The 16,050-nt window shown below is 42.8% G+C and overlaps 1 protein-coding gene across 1 annotated transcript; it reads left to right on the top strand.

The window, feature by feature from the left end:
- Window positions 1-70: 70 nt before the first annotated feature.
- Window positions 71-14,891, top strand: FAM199X (family with sequence similarity 199, X-linked). The gene is made up of 6 exons (XM_090059152.1): window positions 71-310; window positions 4,398-4,617; window positions 8,055-8,204; window positions 8,506-8,667; window positions 11,804-12,064; window positions 13,514-14,891. The coding sequence occupies exons 1-6, from the start codon at window positions 150-152 to the stop codon at window positions 13,682-13,684; spliced, it is 1,125 nt and encodes a 374-aa protein (XP_089915278.1). The 5' UTR covers window positions 71-149; the 3' UTR covers window positions 13,685-14,891.
- The last annotated feature ends 1,159 nt before the right edge of the window (window positions 14,892-16,050 follow it).

Raw genomic sequence — 16,050 nt, 5'->3', positions numbered from 1 at the left:
GCGCATGCGCACGGCAACGGCGGCTCTTCCCCGCCGCCGCGGTAGGGGGCGCTCCTCCTCCCCCCCGAGCCGGAAGCGGCGGAGGCAGCTTGGTACCGGCACCCTCAACCCCGCCGTGGCCCGCGGGCGGGCGGGCTAGTGGCGCCGCCATGACCGAGGAGCTGTACGAGAAGTTTCTGGCGCCGGACGAGCCCTGCCCGCGCGGCGGCCACAGCCTGAGCGAGGAGGGCTGCCTGGACGGCAGCGACTTCGGGTGCCAGCTCTCGTCCTGTCACCGCACCGACCCGCTGCGCCGCTTCCACTCGTGCAGGTACCGCCCGCCCGACCCGCGTGGATGGGCCTGGCCGGGTGGAACCACCGCTGCGGGGAGGAGGGAGATGCACTCGATTGGACGGAACTATGGCAGCATGTGGGGGGCTATGGTGGTCACTGTATGGCGGTCACTGCATGGCTAGATTGAAACGTTACAGCGCCGGGGGGCTGGGGTATGGTAGCGTCTGCGTTGAACCATGGCAGTGTCTGGGGGGGGGCGTGCCCGGGTTGGACCATTGCAGTGTCGGGGGGGCTGGGGTTGGACCATTGCAGTGAAGGGGCAATGGAGGCTGCCCTAAAGGGACGTAGGGGGGCAGTCGCTTGAGCTGTTCCTGCTCCTTGCACATGTGTGAGCCTTCAAGGGGGCGCTGACTGAGGGGGTGTCGCTGGTGGAGCCTTTTGCCCTAGTGTAGATGCTGCCCCGGGGGCAGGGAGACAAACCCTCGAGGGCAGACTGAGGTGGAGGGAGGCCAAGTGCCTCAGGGTGGAGGAGATGGGCAAGCGGGCAGAGCTGGAGGAGCCTGGGCCTCCCCTGGGCACGGAGCTGGTTGCAAAGTGGGGCGGTACTGGGGGAAGCAGGGGGATCCCCCCTTACAGCAGTGTTCAGAACCGTGCACAGGTAGAGCACAAGCCTTCCTGAACCCAGGTCCTGGCATGACAGCTTGGTTCAGGACCAGGTGTGGGGGAACCCCAGTCCCGTGTACTCGAGAGCCTCATTGTGCACTTCTGCATGGACATGGCGCTGCGCCTGCCACCTCCCGTCAGGAGACCCTGCACGCCCCACGTGTGACTCCAAAATAGCTGTGATGGTTCTAACATTAAAAGCTGCAAAAGGGTGTCCCGTCCCGTTGTCTGTCTGTCGTCCTGTCGTGTCCCCCTGCTTCCCCCTTCCTACCTGTGCATGGAAGTATCTAATTCCCTTTGGCAAGGGATTTTCCTGTAAAAGTGGCAAACACTTTGTAAATGCCCTCAGGCTAAGGGAACATTTGGTTGGATTTACATTAAAATAAGTTAATTCAGTAGCTAATAATGGAAAGCTGACATGCTAGCAACATAAGTATTTGCAAATGCAATGCCTTACTTGATGGGAATTCATTTACTTCTTTCCCATTCTCGGGCTCTTTATTACTATAAAAACAAATGTGATGCGAGCAGAAGGAGTTTCGTGCATTTCTGATCAATGTGTGCATGAATTTGGACAAACTAAAAAACTTATTTTAACCTCTTGATGGATCTCTCTCCTTCTGATGTACCTGTGACTTTCTCAGCTTTTTTAACTCGGCCTTTTTTTAGCTTTCCTCACCCAGTTAATTAGTCATTATTGAGTTAGAACGTCACATCTTTAGGCTACTAGTGTGTAGCTTGTCTTGATTTAATGAAACCACTTTATGCTTAGCATTGTTCCCTGGGTGTGCTGCTCATTATTTCTGTTGTCTATTAGGGCTGTGTATCTATATTTCAAGTAATCCTCATGTGAGACACTTTTTTTTATGTTGCAGGTGCTCTGCTTTGGCAAGCAAACACCTTCTGAATTCCATTCTTGTCTTCATTCTAGTTTTTTGAGTACTGTATTTCATGGTGTACATGTCTGTGCTGTATATAAGTTGACCCCATTTTCCTGTTAAAAAAAAGTTAGGTTTTTTGTAAATCTGGTGTATAAGTTGACCCCACCACTCTGCTGCCACTTGCTGGTCCTACTCTGCGCCCTGGGGCTGCTGGCAGTGGGCTGCTTACTCTTGCTGCTCTGCATCCTGGGACTGCTGGCAGCTGATGGCAGTGCCGTGGCTCCTGCACGGTCAGGCAGTGGCTCCAATCCTCTGGCCAAGTTCTACCCGTGGGGCAGCCATGGGTAAGTATCCCCAGGCCAGACTTGACAGGCACCGGGATTGGGCACCCAGACTGGCTCCAGGGTGTTGGGCATGGGTGGAGGGGGAAGCAGCAGCCTGGCTTCAGTCAGTGCCAGGAAAGCCCCTAGACGCCAGTATGCCGCCTCCCTGTGGGTTGGGTGCAGCAAAGCACCAGGGCGGTGTTCGGGTTTGTGTTGATATGGTGTATAAGTCAAGGTGGAAATTTAAGGGTAAATATTTTGGTTTCAAACTTTGATGTATACATTGTGAAATATGGTACATGGAGTGTACGCATGGCAAACAGTAGTAGTGCTTTCACAACGCAGCCCTTTCCTGTAAGAAATGGCACATTCAGTGTTGTTTAGGCAGCCCGTTTCCACACAGCTTGACTCAGTAATGAGGACTGTCCCTGGAACTTGGATATCAATTCCAGTGCAGTGGCTACCGGTACTTTCAAACATTACTCCTCCCTTGATTTGACCAGATGCAGCAACATACAATACAGAGAAATAATACGTTTCAATAGTAATGTGGACCTTCCCATCCACAGAGACCTTTAAGATCTCCCAACTCGTCACATGATTTCACAAAAACCTTTTTGGACACTAACCAAGCACCTCGTATACCACAACACTGAGGAATCTTGGAGGAAAGCTTAGGCAGAAAACACTTTCCCAAATAAAACAACTTATTTCTGACCCAACCATGCAATCACTGGGCTTCATCCTTCCCTGGAGCATGTGGACATCCCTTAATAGAATACGCACTGGATGTGGTCTGCATGGCTACCTGAAGTGCAAGTGGCGCTTAAAAACCTCACCTGGTTATGGCTGTGGAAACCCTGATCAAACCATGGTGCACATAACATCCTGCCCCAGATAGAAGTTTGAGGGTGACATCCTGGAGTTGCAGTTGCTTTCCAGCAAGGCATTAGTCTGGCTGGGGCATTTGGAATTACATCTGTGACAATAGCTCTTTCTCCTAAAGCCATATGAAAGAAAGATTTCCACACCTAATGATGTGAGACAGACTTGGGGCTGGACCTGGAGTAGAGGCGGGGAGGGGGCATGGAGCGGGGCCATACCAGAGTAGTGGTGTGGAGGGGGCATGAAGTGGGGCAGTACCTGGAATAGTGGCAGGTAGGGGGTATGGAGCAGGGCTGGACCCAGAGTAGTGGTGGGGAGGGGGGTGGAGTGAGACACCCCTCGCCCCTGGTCATTCTTGACGGACAGTTTGCTAGTATTAAATAAATGTTTCTCAGATGTTTCCTCCTCACATATCTCTTGAAAGCCTTGCTTTTACTTGATCTCCAAACATGAGAATTACTTGCTGACAGGGCTGCGTGAAATTTTAGCAGCCATTTCATTTTGGAGGTGTTTGGGGCCGTTTCAGTGCCCGAAACACCGAATCTGAAGTGAATCGGAAGACTCTGAAACGTTTAAGGAATGTTTTGGAGAATTTTGGAGCCGGGCTTGCAGGGAAACAAAAACTAAGAAGGTGGGGGGAAGGACTGCTCTTATATTGGCATCTAGCTCCCAGTTTGATTCCCCAGCTCTCTGATCACTTCTCCAGCTCTTCCTGCGGGGCGTGGGCCCCTGATCTGCCTGCAGGGTTTCAGCAGGCTGGGGCCAGCTGCAGCTGCTTGGCACAACCTGCGCGGAGAAGACTGCGGTGCTGCTGCTGGCCCCAGCATGCAGCGGCAGCCTGCTGAAACCTGGGAAGAGCTGGGGAATCCCTGCCACAACCTGGCTCTGCAAGGAGTAGAGATCCATGCCAGGGTCTCCTGCCCGCCCTGCGCAGCCCTACATTGCTGTGCTTTTAACTACTATATTAAGCAAATGTAACGTGAGACGTCCAAGCTAAATCCCATCTAGTATCCTAGTGTCTTTGTCTTTAATTCTGCTCATCAAACTCCTTATGTATGTTTAAAAATACGAACAATAAATGGTAAAATTTTAAAAGTACATTTTGATTGGAAATCTGATTGAAACATCAGGATGCAAGTCTTCAGGACATGCACAAATTACATCTGGCTTTTTTGTGTGTGTTCATTCTTGACTCTTTCTTGATTGTACCTTTTTCATCAGTGTGAATGCAGCTTGAACTAACTTCTTTCAGCAAAACCCATGTGTAATGGATACAGATATAGGTATTTAATGTATATTTTCAAAGGACAAAGTCTTTTTCAGGGGAAAACTGTGTGAGAGCTCCCATTGATTTGTTTAGCATGTTTTGCAGGTGGAACTTGACTTCTTGTGGAACAAGTGTTGCCAGCTCTGAATGCAGCGAAGAGCTCTTTTCATCTGTGTCAGCTGGTGACCAGGATGACTGCTACTCTCTGCTGGATGATCAGGAGTTCACATCTTTTGATCTGTTCCCAGAAGGTAGTGTGTGCAGTGATGTCTCCTCTTCTATTAGCACATACTGGGATTGGTCAGACAGTGAATTTGAATGGCAGGTAAGCTCCTTTTATGGTTGACAAGACCGTTCTGACTCAAGAACTGACTGTTGAGGTTCTTTGATAGATAATGAATGCCAAGGATACATTTTTGAGAATCTCATTATACAAGAAATGTTCCAGTTGGACTATTTGATTGCAGAGTTCTCACTTAGACTCTTTATGGCTAAAATGCCCGGTCAGCTTTCTGTACAGGGCTGTTAGATATTATGGTTATATTTGGTTTTAGCCATCTTCAGGTGTGTTGCAGTCAGGAAGGTAGAATATCTGGTGCTATATTTGACACACTGATGGAACCTGGTGATAAATGTTGGACTTGTGAGGATCAGTGCAATGAATGTTAGCTCGTCCACTGGAATTGAGCTAGCATTTGGGTGTGGGTTGAATGTCCGTGGGTTTTCTATTTGCCAACTGTTGTTTTAGGTTCTTGGGACTCAGACCATCTCTGTTTTCTATAGTCCCAAACTAGGAAGAATGTGAAAGCAGGATTTGTGCTACTTTTATGCCATCCCCCAGTCTATTATGTGCAATCTGATGGACCTTTACAGTGTGTGGTTTGCTTTGCATGTTGTATGTCATCTTAGGTACATATGTATTAACATTCATTCCATTATAAAGTTATTTAAAATTGAAATTTATAGAGCATGCTGTTCTTCTGTAGGTGTATTCATCAATTTAAAACGTTATATTCCTCCTTCAGCTGCCACAAGGCATGGGTGTGTCATACTCTGCAGTACCATAAAAATATACAGTCTGTTCCAAATGTGATAAAAATGTAAACACTCTAAACTAGGAATATGATAGATACTGTGCTGAATTGCAACTGCAGGCTACCATATGTATTTACAGTAGCATTGGCTAAAATTACCTCCATCTTTTTTCCCCATTGCGTTAGAATTCAGATATCTGATTACAACCCGTCTACAAAGTAAGTTTTCTAGTGCAGCTTATAGAAATACCCCAAATTATTCTGATGACTCAGTTCTTCACTGAGTTGTGAAATTTTAATTGCATGGAAAACAGCGGGATTATGATTTTAGAAAGAAGCAGTTTCCTAGTCATTTGATTAGCTAACAGGGTTTCTTTTGATTAATGGCTAGAAAAAATTTATAAGCATTTGTTAGTAGAGACATACTTGACTGGACTTGTAGAGCTTTGGAGAAGATTTTTTCATTATTGTTACAGCCTTATACAGCAAATTCTGAGAGTGAGTAATTCAGCCGTCACATTTTAAGTAGAGGTGCAATCGGAAATTACATGTCAGTGGTTGTATAAATGAAGCTAGTTAAAATTCTGCTGTTGCTCACAGGAAAAAAATTGTAGCAGTGTAATTCAGTTGTCTTGTATAGTTACTGGGTAGGGTACAGTTAAATGAGAAACCTATCTAGAAATGAACTTTCTCAAAACATGCTTGCATTCAGAAGAGAAAACTTAGATTTTATTTAGTAGTGGAAAATATTCACCAGAAAGTAATTATCTGTATGCTCCACATGCTGACATGTTATTAACACATGAACCTATGAAGCCAAAAATCTAATCGGTAAACTCATCAATAATAATTTTAGCCAATTGCAGAAACATTTCTAAAATGACTTTACAAATGTGTGTTTCTTCCTTTTAGGGATGTATGTGGTAGCTGTGTTGGTCTGAGACAAAAAGAAGTGCAAAACTCTAAAACTCTTGGTTCAGAGATGATATCTTTTATTAGACCAACTAAGAAATCACAAAAAAATTATATAAGAAAGGTAATTTTTTTGTGAGTTCTTAGTTGATCTAATAAAAGGTATCATCTCTGAACCAAGAGTTTTAGAGTTTTGCACTGCTTCCCTTTAGACATTCAGGTACCTTATTTTATGAAGCAGTGGGGTTGGAGTTTTTTTATAATAGTAACTGGACTGTTTCCCCTACTTCTTAATATTATCTGTGGTTTATGTTTTTTAATCTTGTTTAAGTATTGCACTGCCTGGTAGCATATTTAAACATTGACTGTAGTGGAATTGTGGAAGGAGTAAGTTTTAGAGGCTTTGGGACTCCCTGTGATGGAAAGTTTAGCTAAATTGGCTGGCATTGAGAGTTAAATTGCATGATGGCAGAGAGCAGTTAAGTTTCAGGTGATTAATGCTTTTAAATGGCATTCAGGGTATCGAGTAGCAGAGGCCATGGTTCGTGCTTTCGTATGCTTACTGATGACTCTAGTTCAGGGGTGGGCAAAATGCAGCTCGCAGGCTGGATGCAGCCTACCAGGCCATTCTATCCGGCCTGCGGGGCCCCTAAAACATTTAGAAAATTAATATTTTTCTGCCCCTGGCTGCCTGGCATGCAGCCCCTGATGGCTTGCCAAAACTCACTAAGCGACCTTCGGCCCAGAATAATTGCCTGTCCATGCTCCTAGTTGCTTTTCAAGGGTAGTCCCAATTATTGTGTGGTGCACTGATCTAGTCTGGGGGTTGCAAGAGGTGGATCACCATAGTAGAGAGGCCTTATGTGCAGCCATAAATGGTGGGGAAAAATGTAAGGCTGGCTATTAATATTAGGAATCTCTGCAAAAAAAAAATAAGTTCCTTGAAGAAAATTTCTGTTCTGTCCTGAAAGGCTCGAGATGAGGCATGCCCACCTAAGAGCTGTCATTAGTGCAGGGCATCCTTAGGATTAGGATGAGTGTTGCAGGGCTTTCCTGTGAAAGCAGAGGCACAGAGGTTGGGTAGTAATTACTGGCAGCAGCTTGATCAGATGCTGCTGGAGTACAGCTGGCACTGGCTTTGTGAAGAGGAGCTTTAATAATAGCCTTCATCAGTAAAGGGCCAAAGCTCTTATTAGAGCTTATAAGAATTCATTAGCTTTGTGACAATAATCCAGCATTTTGCAGTTGGCTGTCCCCCTTGCAAAACCTCACGGGGTGAAATTGGATGGGTTTCTCTCAGGGATGGGAATCTGTGTTTGGAACCAGCTGTTCTGGTACAGCTCCAGAGTGCCGGCTGAACCAGCTTGTAGCTCATTTTGTTAAGCTATATAAATAGCCAGTTCTCTCACATTTGAAGGAGTTTTCCAGTACAAGTAAGGCATATTCACTTTGTGGTTCCAAACTCTGGCTGTTCTTATTGGATGAGGCTCTAATACAAAACACGCCGGTCTGCATAAATGGGTAGGAAGTAGTGACATACAGCATAATTCTGTCATTTCCCTGAATGCAAATGAAAAAATAAAAAACATCAATTAGTGTAGCAACACAAGTTGAGTTTGCTGGACTTCGGTACTGCACATGGTTCATGGGATAAAACTATGTTCTTTGGGATTGTAAATAATTACAAGGCAGTTAGTTTGCATCTATTGAGAGATTAAACTTTGCCTATTTAACATCATGTTCTGCACTGAGTTTACTACTCCTACCTAGCCTTGTTTGAAGTTTTGTTCTCTTTCTTTATTTGCATACCTACAAGTTGCCTGGCAGCGACATTACAAGTGGGAGTGATGTACTTTCCGATGTCATACCTAGTATTCCCAACTCTCCCTGTCTGCTTCCAAAAAAGAAAAACAAGCACAGGAACCTTGATGAACTCCCATGGAGTGCAATGACAAATGATGAACAGGTGAGACTTACTTTGCTCTGTTTTGAGATGCACAGCTGCCGTGTAGAAGACTCGAGGCTCAACAAAATTGCTAGTTGAGAAAAGCTTTATGTGTTACAGCTGATGTATTTAAAATTCTGTGAAGTAGTGACTACTGAGAGGTGAAGGCCACATTTTTTACAGCTGGAGAAGGCTAATTTTCATTTTGATTTTTTTGTTCTGTGTTTTATATTTGTCTATATTGAGTAAAGAATCCAAGTGTGCAACATGTGAGAGTATTTCTTTGGTCCCAGAAGATACTGGTTTTGTTTTTGTTTATTAGGTTGAATATATTGAATACCTGAGTCGGAAAGTCAGTACTGAAATGGGTCTACGAGAGCAACTTGATATCATTAAAATTATTGATCCCACTGCTCAGATTTCGCCAACAGATAGTGAGTTTATTATTGAACTTAACTGTCTTACAGATGAAAAACTGAAACAGGTAGGTTAACATTTTTATTTTTATTTTTCATTCTTCATTGTTTTCTTCTTGATTCTGAGTTACCCCTTGCTTTGTCACATGCGGGCCAGGTTGCTTCATGTCTTGGAAAATCATGTATGGGGCTGTGACCAATATTTTCCCATCAGCTTTGGCTATGTTCTTTACAAGTTTCATGCTTAAGACTTGTAGGGAAGGCATTGCAAATACGTGAATGAGAGAGCAGGGGTACGATAGTATTGGCATATAATACTAAACATTTTTAAACAAAATATCCACTAAGTAATTTTGAAGGCTTCAGCCTTATTCCTGCAAATGCTTACTCGAGAGCATAACTTCATTTGCACAAGTAATTCTAAGCACTGTAATTATTCTTGTGATTAAACTCATCGTCTGCATATATCTTCATAGTGTAGCCTTAATTTACATGCAAAAACTAAATTAAGCTATACTAAAAAATTCAAAGAAAATACTGAGTAATATTTGATTATAGGAGAGAGTAATTCACCCTTTTGCTTATCTGTTATTTGGACTTGTTCATATGAAATCCAAACAGATTTCTGGTAAGAGGTGATGTAGGTCCTCTAATCTGATGGATTTCTAACTAAACCTGTTTTAGGGAAAAATCTTGCAGGAATTTTATTAGAAGTTTTTGAATTCAGTAACGTGAAGGGGGAATTACAATAGTGTACTGAAAAATGATGCACTATTACAATTAAATTGGGAAGCAAACCATAAATTGTGAAATGAGTGTAAACCATAAGTAGTCATTTTTTCCTGATTGTTTGTTGCTGTTGTTTTTTTGTCTATATGCAATCAAAGTAACACTTGGAATTTATATAGTGGTGGTTCCCAATCTGTGGTACAGGTACCCCCAGTGGTACGCAGACAACCTGTCAGTGGTACACATTAACAGATTTATTGTAATTACTTTATGTGACAAAAAAATGTTGGTGGTACTTAAGGTTGAACTGAAAAATTTGCTGGTGGTACTTAAGGTTGTATCGTTTTAAATTGGTGGTGCGCAATCTATCAGAGTTTGGGAACCGCTGGCATATAGAAAGATGCAATGCAGAGCCCAACAGGGTAGCATGCTTTGGATTTCTTCCCTTTCCTTATTAACTTTAACAGCTGCTTAGAGGAGGAGGTGCTAAGGCAGTAAAGAATCATCATGATGTTCAGATTGCCTCAAAGGTTTTCAGGACGCAACAAGGAGGAAACAAGTCAGCTGTCCCATGGAGGCTGGCCTTCCTGGCTGTATAACTATGTTCAGTCTGAAGTAGTGGCTGCTTCAAGGACTAGAAGAAATACTGAACATGTAACTGTTCAAAATATATAACAAATTATTGTAGTTTGGTCAAACTAGAGCCGGGGCGGGAAATTATTTCGGGCGAAGGGCCACTTACTGAGTTTTGGCAAACTGTTGAGGGCTGCATTTCCCTTTCTGGTGCAGAAAAGCGGGAACAGCCCCCTGGTCCTAGGCCAGAAGCCTCTGTTAGGTAGGAGTTTCTGGTTGGGGGGCCAGGGCTGTGCAGACCTTGCTGCTGGGTCCTCCCACTAGCTTCCTCTGGTCCTACTGCCCCTGGCTTCTGTCATCTTTGACAGGCAGCTAGAAGCAAATAAATATTAATTTTCTAATTTTTTTAGGGGCCCCGCAGCCCAGATAGAATGGCTTGGTGGGCTGAATCCGGCTCCTGGGCTATATTTTGCCCACCCCTGAACTAGAGGAAGAAAATGCTGCCTGGCAGACTTATTGATGCCTTTGTCCCTTTGCTTGAAATGCTGTCAGCCTTTTCTTTTAATGGTATGGCAAACAGTGCAGTACTCTATGCTGGGTCGACCTATACTGTACAGGTTTAACAGTCTGGTGCTGAGCCGTGTAACACACTGCATGCCCTCCCTTGATTGTGCTTGTTCAGTTCTGCTTCATTCTTCCTACTGCAAGGCCTTCATAGATTTTGAGCCCCTTCAATATTTTAAAACATGTAATACGTTTTAGTCCTAACCTAAAATAGTTAAATACCCATTTTTCTGATTGTTATTACTGTGGGTATATCTCTGTAACCTAATCCACTTATAGACTTTGGTTAAAAAGCAGTTGGGTTGAAGTCTTTCTATTATTGGCAGCCCTTCCTTTTTTGGTGTTAACGTTTTTTGATTTTTAAGAGCTTTCTACTGCATCATACTTAAATGCTTTCCCCTTTCTAGTTAATGTTCCATCAAATTTTTCTGTTTAATTAGGGAGGGAATTGCTTTTCTTAAGAAAACTAAAATTAGGTGTTAGCAGTAACATTATGAACCAGTTGTTCATTTAACCATCCTTAGTTTAGCTTTTCTGGGATTTTAGTAATTAATAGCAGATGAAATGTATAACATTATCCATTGAGAAGGCAGGGCAGAGTGGCACCTCATAGACTAACTAATTCAGAGGCAGACGCTTACTTTGGATGCTGTGAATATGGACCTACATCTTGATTTTGGATTTTGAAAAAAACCATGAAATCAGGTATTGCTTGTGAAATCTGCGCAAAAAAAAGGACTAAAAAATAAACCGCTGCTCTGCAGTGGGCGCCAGTGGTGCTTGTGGCTGCTGCAGCCCAGCCTCACAGCCTGCAGGGGGTGGAGGGAACGGCTATTGCGGTGGGGGGGGCACTGCTGATTGGCTGAGAGGACTGTCCATTGTGCAGCCCTGCTCCTTTGGTCAGTCAATGGCAAGGGGTGTGACCCCATGACAGTCTTCTCTGTCAATCGGTGGAGAGGGCGAGGTTGCACCACAGCCTTCTCAGCCAATTGGTGGCAAGGGGTGGGGCCACATGACAAACAGCGCTTTCCGCCAATCAGCAGCGAGGGGTGGGCTAATCATGAAAAGGCCGCGAAATAAGCTCTGCAGAAATCCGTTTTGCTTGTTACAACTTGGGTCGATCCTTAGCTCTGAATGAATTGTACAGCATTTATTCATAGCATCTGATTAAGCTGTTACCCCCAAAAGCTTGTGCCTCTCTGAATCAGTTAAGTCTCTATGGTGCCGCTTTGCCCTGACTTCAGACTGCCTGCCTGCCTCTCATTCCTTGAGTATGATCTCTCCAGAAAATGCGGTCCCAGCATGCCTTCCTTACTTTGACTGTTTCTTTTTTTGAAGGTAAGAAACTATATCAAGGAACATGGTCCTCGCCAGCGGTCAGCAAGGGAAAGCTGGAAGAGAAGCAGCTACAGTTCTGCGAGTACCAGTGGGGTGAGTGGTGCAAGCGCCAGCAGTAGCAGTGCCAGCATGGTCAGCTCAGCAAGCAGCAGCAGTTCCAGCGCTGGCAACTCTGCTTCAAACTCCAGCGCCAACATGAGTCGGGCCCATAGTGACAGCAACTTATCCACGAGCGCGGCAGAAAGAATCCGGGATTCAAAAGTAAGTCTCGGATCGTGCGCACGTGTGTTCTGGTCTTTTCTGTGAAGCGATTGTGGTATTTGTATGGAAAGAGGGTTTTGGGCGTTGTGGCACCCAACGAAAATACTTGGCTGAGTTGAAATGGCCAGTGCCTGTGATGTGACAAGAAAGAACGAAAGGATGTGCTTATTTGTTTCATTGCCAACTATTTTACAAGAGAGTATTTTAATGTGCGCCTGTGGCAGGCCCTACCTACATTGGCCACTTAAGGTTATTTGAATAAGGTAAGTATTCACAAGAGCGTGTGTGCGCGCACATGTGTGGGGACACACGCGCATCTGGTTTTGTAAATCTCTGCTGTCTTCAAATACATACACATTTTATGTATGTGTACATGTATTTACCTTGTTCAGTAATATACATATAACCAAAATTCGATTTATTTTTTAAGGGTAAAAATGTGCTTCTTTTTGGAAAGTCATCTTCCGTGGTTTTGATCCTTGAATATTGAAGAATATCGCAATCTTTGTGACACAGAATTTCTATCTGTTTTTTTGAATCTTCTTTTAAATTGTTTTTCCAACACATTTCCTGTAGATATGTTGCTGCCTACTAAGCAGTGTCTCGTTGTTAGAAGCTGAGAAGTAATTCTGTAAAAGCAGTATTGAGACCACTGATTCCTCTCTAGTTTCAGTTTCAAATGTGATCGGTTCATAAGTGCAATTATGCGTGTGGGTGGGCAGGGGGGAGGGTTCATTGTTCCAGCTCAGCAAATCCAATTGAGTCTTTGAATCAAACTGGGATTTTTGCATTCTCATGACTTCTTGCCTGTAATAAAGGTCTTCAAGTCTGATTGTTTCAACTTGCAAGCTTGCTTTATGAGACTGAACTTATTTAATCGATACTTAGGAAGTACTTCTGATAATGCACAGTGCTGAAATAGATACAGTTCTATTCCACTTTGGTGGCATTGGCTCTGCATGGCTACAAAACCAGGAGACTTAGGGTAATTTTGTCACTAAAGCAGGCAAGTAAGGTTCTGAATAAATGCAGAGAATGGAAGTGCGTGAGAGTCATTTTTGTGGTCGCTTGTCAAAGTAGAATCTAATTTATAGGTAACGTACATTTACTAGAATCCTGTATTAAAGTTGCTCACATTTGCTGTTTTAAAAGTGTGCTTTTAATAAAAGCTGGATTCACTTTTCATTGTAATGAAGCTGGAAGATATTGTTCCCCCTCTCTCGAAGTGAAGGCAGAGGAGGGAGATTCATTTTAAAGGGAGAGTTGATTTTTGATTCAAGCTACTCACCTCTTCTTTTCTACATGACCTTTCTGTTTGACCAATCTGCTTATTTTATTTGCTCTTCCCATGTGATACTATATAAAAGAGATGCTACATAAAACTGTGCTTGTGATGAATTCCAGTAGCTGCGCAAGAACTCATTTTGTCATTTGTCTTTATTTTGACAGAAACGTTCTAAACAACGAAAGCTACAGCAAAAGGCTTTACGCAAGAGACAGCTGAAAGAGCAGAGACAGGCTCGTAAGGAAAGACTGAGTGGATTGTTCCTCAATGAGGAAGTGCTCTCTTTAAAAGTGACTGAGGAGGACCATGAGGGAGATGTGGATGTTTTAATGTGACGGGGTGAATTTATCAGTGTTCTTTCTAAGCCTTAAGTGTATTATCAATATTGTTTACATCCATTTCCTGACCAAAATTTTGATTAGTGATGAGTTAATATACACAGAATGCTCTATCAGGTGCAATTCTGATAATTTGAACGCTTAAAACTTTGAGTGATTTGGCTGCTTCAGGCTAATTTTGCAACTGAGGTTTCAACGACTTTAACAAGCTGCTAAAAATATATTGTCTTTTTAAAACAGCCACTGAATTAGACTCCTACATTACTTTGCTCTCAAGTAGGTTCCTCTGTTGATAAGGTTTACATTTATTTGAAGACACTGATACCTAAAGGCAAACTTCAGGGTGGGCAAAACCTTTTTGCTCTGGCAATCTCCTGTTTTATCTTACGCTGTGTCTTCCCTTACTTTTTCAAGTAGGAAGGGTATTTTACATGGAAAGAGGATTTTTTATTCTGAGAAAACTCTGCTTTGGCTTTGCTCCATACAAAATTGGAATACTGTATGCAATGTACATATATATATTCTTAGCAATGATGGTTGTGATTTAAAAAATATGACATCATGGGGACAGTAAGCAGGAACACGCTTCTAACCAACAAAGACCTATCATGCAAATGTTGCCGATATCAACATAGAAGCAGTCTGTTTCAGCAGTGGTGGCTCTTTAAGTATTCAAACTTAGGCTACAAACAGTTACCTTGCCGCTTAACATTTTATTAGTTGTGTTTTTTTTTTTTTTAATTCCTTTGGTAGCCTGATGGTGCTACTAGTGGTTATTCAGTGTATCCCAGTCTTGTTCTTAAAAGGAAAAAAAGCCAAAAAATAAAAATGTCTTCATATATTAGGTGTACTAGTATTTTCAGTTCAGTTATGTAGGGCATCTTTTATAACCTTCAGAAATGTTACTTGTAGCAGAACTATGAACAAGTGACATGTAAACTTACTGGTTTTTTCTTCAGCCAGAACTAGACTTAGAATATCTTTGGCTGCCTGCAAAAGAACCCAATTAATGCAGTTTTGCATTTTAACTAAATGTTGACAGTTTATTTTTTCTATCTTGCAGGGTAGTTTTAAGGTAATGGAACATCCTTTATGCCATTGCTGATTTCTCTTGGAGACCTGCTTGAGCAGAAGTAAAAACTGAATGTTACTGTATTACTGTTTCTGACAATCTATAAAATGAGTTCTGACTTCATTATGGGAATATTTGTTGTAGGACTGGTATTTTTTGTTTTGCATTCAATTGTTACTCATTCATGTGAATGCAGCTACAAGAGGTGAAAGGGGGCTAGAATTGCTGGTTCTGAATTCAGAAAGGTGACTTCTCTGAATATGTTGGTGCTTCATGAATTTTCTTTAGAGAACCTCAATTTGACACTTCAGTTTGACAACCAAATTCTTTACCTCTCATGTGGACTCAGAAAACAAGATTGAAGGAGAGGGCTCAGGGCCCCATGTTACGAATGCACATGAGTAACGTTGTGTATATGAGTAGCCCCATATAAATTCAGGGGGACCATTCACGTGCATAAATTGTATCGAGGACAGGGTCCTAAATTAGTTCTGACAGTAGGGACGCTATTGTTTGACTTAATTTTCCCATAAGGCTCAGTGGGCTAGCAAAACTAAGTTTGGGAGAAGTCATTTGGGAACGAAATTTGTACTGCTGTTGATATAAGCAATAATGTTGCACTTGAGCTTACCCATCAGTGGAAGCCAAAAGTAAAAAGAGCTGGCTGCTACAGCATCTGTGGAAGTATTTATTAAATGACATAAGCATATTACTGCTCTGACTACAAATCATGGAACATGGGGGCACCTGCGAGTTCTTGCAAAATGCATCTGAGATCTGAAATGTTTAAGTGTGCTTATTCCTTAAGTGTTATACAGTGTCATAGGAAAGGGCCTCAATAAGAGGCCCAGAGCCAAAACTATTTGCTATGAAATCTTCTGTTCCTTTAAGTCTTCAAAAACTGGAGGCAAGCCTGATTACTCATCGTTTCCAGTGGCAGTGAGACTTTGTGTAACCTTAATTGTGTTTATCATTCATATACTGGCTAGTTTATTTCTCTCTCATCATTCAAGTACCCTGGTCCCTTATGACAGTTGGGAGACTCTTTTTTGGTTACTACTCACCCCATCAGAGTAATCTCATATAATGCTAAGTATGAATCAAACAGAGTAAATCCATGCTAACAAAAACCTTGAGTTTCTGAGATGGAGATAAAATTGTATTGCTGTTGATTCTGCTAATTTCATGGCCCAATTACTGACCTTTTGTAAAGTCAAAGGGTGACATAAGTTGACACATTCATCACGAAACTTTGCACGTAGTCTGTGTACACATCACTCCCAGTTCACGG

The sequence above is a fragment of the Crocodylus siamensis genome, chromosome 8 (assembly GCF_052110815.1).
Source record: "Crocodylus siamensis isolate JL-2025a chromosome 8, ASM5211081v1, whole genome shotgun sequence".
In the NCBI taxonomy this organism is placed as follows: Eukaryota; Metazoa; Chordata; order Crocodylia; family Crocodylidae; genus Crocodylus; species Crocodylus siamensis.
This window is presented reverse-complemented; position numbering and strand designations above follow the sequence as displayed.